The sequence below is a fragment of the Dendrobates tinctorius genome, unplaced genomic scaffold (assembly GCF_039654945.1).
Source record: "Dendrobates tinctorius isolate UK_male_01 unplaced genomic scaffold, ASM3965494v1 ptg000039l, whole genome shotgun sequence".
Lineage (NCBI taxonomy): Eukaryota > Metazoa > Chordata > Amphibia > Anura > Dendrobatidae > Dendrobates > Dendrobates tinctorius.
In genome coordinates this window covers 5,522,901-5,529,826 of record NW_027361707.1, presented here as the reverse complement: position 1 = coordinate 5,529,826, position 6,926 = coordinate 5,522,901, and the positions used below count along the sequence as shown (strand labels likewise).

The following is a 6,926-nucleotide window of genomic DNA, read 5'->3' as shown; positions in this document are numbered from 1 at the left end:
TTTTTATTTCTTCATTATTTTATCACTATTTTAGAAATAACTTCCCTGGCGGATCCTGACAGTGTGATCCGCGAGATCCCAGAGATCCAAGAATCTGCTGATGTAAGTATCATAGAGGGAGATGTCTGTGTATCACTGATCATGGGGTGTGTTTGACACGTCCAGTATTATCCCCATATACCATGGGAGGAGGCCCCTTATATTACATCCGTGTCTGCGGAGCGTCCGGCTTGTATCATCCCTACAGCAGATCAGTGCACATCAGCTGGGACATAATATCGGAGAAGTTTCTGTATCTGGAGCTTTTTTCCTGCGGCTTCTATTTCCTAATATCATTTCTTCTTTTTCTATAGAACATGATGCAATCATTGATCCCGGCGAGAAAGCCGCATATGGACGACTTTGAAACATACGATCTGATCAGCAGCGGAGCTTTTGGGTGAGATTTCTGTTCCCATAATCCCCATTTCTCAGGGTTCCCTATGACAATGCTTCAGCCTCTGTGCTCTGCCATTCAGTGTTATCATAGGGACATGAGACGAGTCCACATCACTGTCCTCAATGTCACTATTCAGCTCCGTTATATATGATGTTATGGTGGGAGGATAATAAACGTCTTCTTACGGCAATTGGAGAAGTTTCAGTTTGGACTAATTTTTATTTGGACTGAATAGTATCTACTGGTCAGTTATAGCGAATCTGCCCGGGATGAATTTCGGTAGATTCTCTCATCTGTAATGTGACCTGGTGAGGGCAGACGGGGCATTGTGCAGACCTCCCATCAGCTATGTAATGTTATTTCATGGCTTTCTAGATGTGGACTTCTAGTACTAAACATTAGTATAGAAGATCATATAATGACTTCTATAGACTCTTAATAAGGGATCATTATAAACCATGGATTCTATTTCTTTCCAGGGCCGTCTACTTAGTGCGCCATAAAGACTCACAACAGACCTTCGCTATGAAGAAAATGGCCAAGACGAACCTGGATGTGGAAGATGTCTTTCTGGAGCGGGACATCCTAACATTCGCAGATTGTCCCTTTGTGGTCTCCATGCTCTGCTCCTTCCAAACTAAATCTTACCTGTGTATGGTCATGGAGTATGTAGGAGGTAGGACACGTACATTGTAATATATTCACCCCATGTCTGCTGACATCTTATCACCTCTCATATCATTAGGATTGTCCCTGTGGACGGTTACATCCCACGGAGCATTTACTATAGGTTATCTATTACCAAGATGCCCAGAAAGTCATTGATCTGTGTGATCTCCCTGTATGTCCGCACTGAGTACCTCAGTATCTCCAGATGTAGACTAGATGTGACATCACTTTATGTTATTAGTTACATGGCCGACATTTCACCCTAACATCAGCCTAATATTCTGTGCACTCTACATTATATCTGTGTATATTGTCTCCTGCCCCAATGTCTCCGCTCACTTCCCATTATACTTCATGGTGATCTGCTGTATAAACCCCTCACCGGTCATATTTCCTTTCTTCTATAGGTGGAGACTGCAGGACCCTCCTAAGCACCAAGGGTCCATTATCTGTCCCCTTGGCCTGCTTGTATTTTGCAGAAACAGTTCTTGCTGTAGAGTACCTCCATAGCTATGGAGTAGTGCACAGAGATCTGAAGCCGGATAAGTAAGTGCCCCCTGTTGTATAATAAAGGGGAGGAATTATAGCTTATTATCACACAGTCAGTGAGGCTAAAACCATCTTTTCTTTCACAGCCTCCTGATTACATCTACTGGACACATCAAAGTCACCGATTTTGGACTTTCAAAAGTTGGTCGCATGATTCCAAAAACCAACACCCACAAGGAATCAGTGGTGGACATCTCCAAAGAGTTCCAAGACAAAGAGGTCAGCATCACTTACAGGAACTTAGCTTGTTTGTTAAATCTCATCATACTATTGTCTCTTCCCTACGTTCTTCATTTCTAGAGAACTTTTCTACTGATATTTTATCTTCTGTCATTGTGTTTTTATGGAGAGAACTTGTCATAATAATCATTTCATTGATTCTCACCTCAATCTTCTCTTTATTTATAGATCTGTGGCACCCCACAGTACATGGCCCCTGAGGTCTTCCTGGAAGAAGGCTACGGAAGACCTGTGGACTGGTGGGCAATGGGGATCATCCTGCATGAATTTCTGTTAGGATTTGTACCATTTGATGAAAATACCCTAGCTGAGCTTTATGAAACTGGCCAAATTAGTAAGTAGAATAATCTGATCTTTGCCTTGACTGGTTACATTGGTTTAGTTATTTCCGTTATCTTACAGTCCAATACAGAGTTTTCATTTTCTGTAATTTTATATATAACAGGAGACATCATTTATGATTTGGATCACGCTCCTCCCCGTGATGCTCAAAATCTCATCAATGAGCTGCTCAGAAGAGATCCGGCACAAAGACTTGGGACAGGTAACATATATAAAAGCATTAATATTTATTCATTACACTGAGGACGTATTGCTCATGTCCATGAAGATCAGCATTTCTCTATCAGCTTGCCTATTTCTAGACCTTCATACTATGACTTCCAATCTGATCCTTTCATGTTGGCTCAGTTATGTCAATAGCTCAGATTAAAATAAAATGTTTAGATATGGAACAGTCTATGACAATGTCCGCATCACTTCTGCTTTTCTTTTTCCAGGAGGATCATTTGAGATCAAGAGCCATCCATTCCTGAGTGACATAGACTTTGACCATCTTCTAAGTCAGAAGCCGGAGTACATTCCTCAGCTTGTGTCAGATGTGGACACCAGCTTATTTACCAGTAAGTAGGAGACGTCTTCAAGACTTAACAAATGTTTGTCTCATCTTCCCTATCATGTGACAATCGGTTCCCATTAATTTTAGTGATTAATGGCGACTGTGTTATACTGAAAACCTCTAATAACGCTTTATTACCTATGTTTTGTAGAGCACTCTGGTGTAAGCAAAGATCTGGTCGCAGAGGATGAGGAGGACACGAGTAAGGACAATGAGAGTCTGGATTTACAAAATTTTATATCATCTTCTGAAAGGCTTTCTAAAGTAAGTATGTGATCAGTGAATCAAGAATATGTAAAAAAAAAGACCTCTAAAAGTAAAAGAAAAGTATTTAGTTGCTTATTTTTGTCTGTATTTAGCTTTGTACCCCTTCTACTGGGACGATGAATGATGAGGATCCCAAGTCCCCTCTAGAGTGTACCGTTGGATCAAGCATAAACGTATCCGAACTGTGAGTAGATTATATGATCATTACTGAGAGGCCCAGGCTGATATATGAGCACAACACCAAATATAGGACATAAATACCATACTATCAAATGCAGCATGCACAGCCCCATGATGAGCGGTCATTGCAGTTTTGGCTTCAGAAACCACTGGCAATGACAGTCCATAACCGCGGCCGGTCATTCTTTCTTACTGTTGCCCACACCATAGGAGAGATGTAGTATTACATGCCAGCCATTCTTGGTAGTTGTTTTCTGCTCTGATCCATAGAAGGTAGTTTTGAGCAGGAGATCTTCCTTACTATGACTTCCATATGTCTTATTGAGTCTTATAGTTGATGTTCTTATACTGAGACAATCCATTTTATACTACAACTGCATTTACTTGTGATTTACACACTTTTTCTTTTTCCAAACAGGCAGAAAGAATCTTTCCATGAATCTGACAGAGACAACGCTATAAGCAGCTTGCCATCTTCGTCCACAGTGTCAGGTATGTACATGTCTATAGCACCAAAAATGGAAATCAAAACTCAAATATTTCCACATAGTTTTTCTGTAATCGGTCTCCTATGTTATCCATGTTTCACGGATCCCAATTATATTGCCCATGGGCCCATATTGTATCTCTATTTCCCTAATGTTGGACAGTTTTACCAGATTATCAGGACTATATGAGACAGGGCTAGAACAATTCTACTATATACAGGAGAGATACAAAGCAGATCCCATAACAATATGTTGTAACTGAGGTTTTTTTTTTTTAATTTTGGATCAGAAGTTCCAGCTGAGGAGGAAAGAAAATCTGAAGACAATGTAAAAAAGGGGAAAAAGAGACGAGGTAAGTGTGAGAATCAGCTCCATGTCGTGTGATGTCTGTCAGTGGGAATCATTCATGTGGAGCAGATGTCATCTGTTAGTGATGGGATTATGACATGTATGATGGCTGACAATGATCCCTGACCTCTGTGTGATAATATTCCTCTGCCGTCCGGGCCACAGTGACCGCACAGTAGTATCATGTCATATGGAGTCCCATCACTAACATTATATTTACTTCTCTTCTCATAGGTTCCATCTTCCGCCGGATCTTATCATCCTGCCGGCGTGGATTATCCAGGGCTGCTCGAGTATTTGCTTGTTGTCACTGTTGCCCTAGAACAAACACCTAAGTATCGAGCACCCTGAAGTCCAGCAGATCCACCATCACTGCTGGACCTGTTTACAAGCGGGACTAACTCCTAGCCGCGGTCTACGGACCAAACATTGGGCATGGGCAGGGCCTTGGGGGCAGATCCCAAGTGCGCTCAACCATGTGAAATAGCTTACGCTCAGGAACATTGAGGGATAGTGCTATCGGATAGCTCTACCCGTTCATTTCCTTTAGGAATAGAGCTATGGGATAGCTCTACCCGTGCACTTTCTTCATGGATAGCGCTATCAAATAGCTCTACCCGGACAGTATTAACGACAGAGCTTTTTCATACACACATTGATTCTGTTCCTAATTTTACCCCTCCCTTATCCTTCTATGCTAATTTTAATTAAAATTAAAAAAATTAAAAAAAATTCTAAGTTTACTTGATTTTTTTTCACATTTATTAAACTTATCTATGTATTTTGTTATCTGATAAAATTCAGTACATATACAGATACTGGCCAGTGGCCGAACCTTATACTACCAACACTTATTACCTTTTGTGTCCAATATTTTACTTATGAATTGTGCCCCTAAAGATATCTAAAATACAGGAAACCTCCACATCTTGCTCTCACAAGTCCAGCAGATCCACCATCACTGCTGGACCTGTATAGAAGGACCTTCACCATCTACCTGTGGCCTTCTGTTATATCTCTACCCGGACATGTATCACCTCTGTCACCAGGCTCTGCGGTAATCCTACTGCTCGCCTGACTGGGTTCTTACTGGTATCTGACCCCGGCTGCCCTCCTGACTATGATTTCGACTACTGATTCTGTTCCCGATCTTCTCCCTCCCTGAAGTCCAGCAGATCCACCATCACTGCTGGACCTGTATAGAAGGACCTTCATCATCTACCTGTGGCCTTCTACATCTCTACCCGGACATGTATCGCCTCTGTCACCAGGCTCTGCAGTATTCATACTGCTTGTCTGACTGGGCTCTTACTGGTATCTGACCCCGGCTGTCCTCCTGACTATGAAAATGAGGATGAGTGACTTTATGGAGATCAACATCCAACACTGTGGAGACACCATCACATGTTTCTCAGCGCAGTGATGCTAGAGCAATGCCCCCATCCCTTATGGGAAATATGCAAAAACATGTAAATCAACAGCCGCGGAGACACCATCACATGTTTCTCAACGCAAGCAATGACTAGCCAGGTCTTTCACCGGGAAGGAACAACCACGGGAAGGGCAGCCACCTATGCCAAAACATGGTATCCATCCACAGACAGCTGTTTCGTATGATTTTGCCTGTTGATTCTGTTCCCGATCTCCTCCCTCCCTTTTCCTTCTATCCTATTATCAATAAAAAATTATAAATATTTTTACTGAGATTTTTTTCATCTTTTAATGATCAAACTTAACTGTGCATTTTGTTAATTGATAAAAATAATGCAGTGACATTTCTGTTTCTAAACATATGAATGTCTATATAAACAGCATATACATTATTGATTTTACTTATTATATAGCGCCATTACGTTCACAGCACTTTACAAACATTATTGAAATTGTCCCCATTGAGGCTCGCAATCTAAATTCCATATCAGAATGTTTTTGGAATGTGAGAGAAAACTAGAGAACCTGAAGGATACCCAAACAAACATGGGAGAGCATTCAAACTCATGGAAGATGTTGTCTATGTTGGGATGTGAACACAGGTCGTCAGTGCTGTATGATAACAGTGCTAACCACTGAGCCAACGTGCTGCTCAAATGTATGCAGTCTGTATATACTTTTGAAACTTCAGAAGTTCTGACTGTACCTCTGATTCCTTTTCATCTTGAACTTACTGCTAATTGCACTTCTCACTATATATATTTCTAACTTTCCTGAATGCAGCAGTCAGGCTCATATTTCAGTACAGCAGCTACACCGCCGCCTCCCCGCTGTACCAGTCATTGCACTCACCCACATAGCTCTCCTCAGAGCTGCACCATCCTAAATCTTCTACCACATCTCGATCTACTGCCATATCTACACTCCAAGGAGCTAAGGCTAACATCCTTCATAATCAGGACTTCGGGCAGCATGATGGCTCAGTGGTTAGCACTGCAGTCTGACTGCGGCGACCCCCAAACGAACACCCCTCATTAAACCTCTCTCCCTCCCGCTCCCGCAAACCGAATTACCAATAACGAGACAACACAAGAAATTGCCGGGTGAGGGTCGCAGCTTTAATTTCTTTTATATAAACATATATAACAATAAAAGGAAGCACTTTACATTTCCATCAGACCAGTAGCCAAATGCCCTGCAACATCTACAGGCTAGTCAGCCTACTTAGCCTCAATATTCCAGTGCTTCCTTTGTTGAAACAGCCAAAGAGGATCCTGAGTAGCACTATACAGGACTCCGACCCCCACCCAACAAGCACAATGCTTGATCAATCCCATCCTGGAGCGCCGACAAAAGGATATCAAAATCAATATCAGTAAGGCAGACACCGTCTGGTCTAAGGAGAGCTGAATTGTCA

General features: G+C 41.9%; 1 protein-coding gene and 1 long non-coding RNA gene across 2 annotated transcripts; both read left to right on the top strand.

Moving 5' to 3' along the window:
* The first annotated feature begins 1,245 nt into the window (after positions 1-1,245).
* LOC141088585 (microtubule-associated serine/threonine-protein kinase 3-like) lies at positions 1,246-2,807 on the top strand. Its single transcript, XM_073574738.1, has 6 exons — positions 1,246-1,315; positions 1,516-1,654; positions 1,744-1,876; positions 2,066-2,231; positions 2,343-2,441; positions 2,677-2,807. Exons 1-6 carry the CDS (start codon positions 1,246-1,248, stop codon positions 2,805-2,807), a joined length of 738 nt encoding a protein of 245 aa, XP_073430839.1.
* A 139-nt stretch (positions 2,808-2,946) lies between these two features.
* LOC141088601 (uncharacterized) lies at positions 2,947-3,734 on the top strand. Its single transcript, XR_012231986.1, has 3 exons — positions 2,947-3,059; positions 3,155-3,246; positions 3,661-3,734. It is a non-coding gene; the product is annotated as an uncharacterized lncRNA (long non-coding RNA).
* The last annotated feature ends 3,192 nt before the right edge of the window (positions 3,735-6,926 follow it).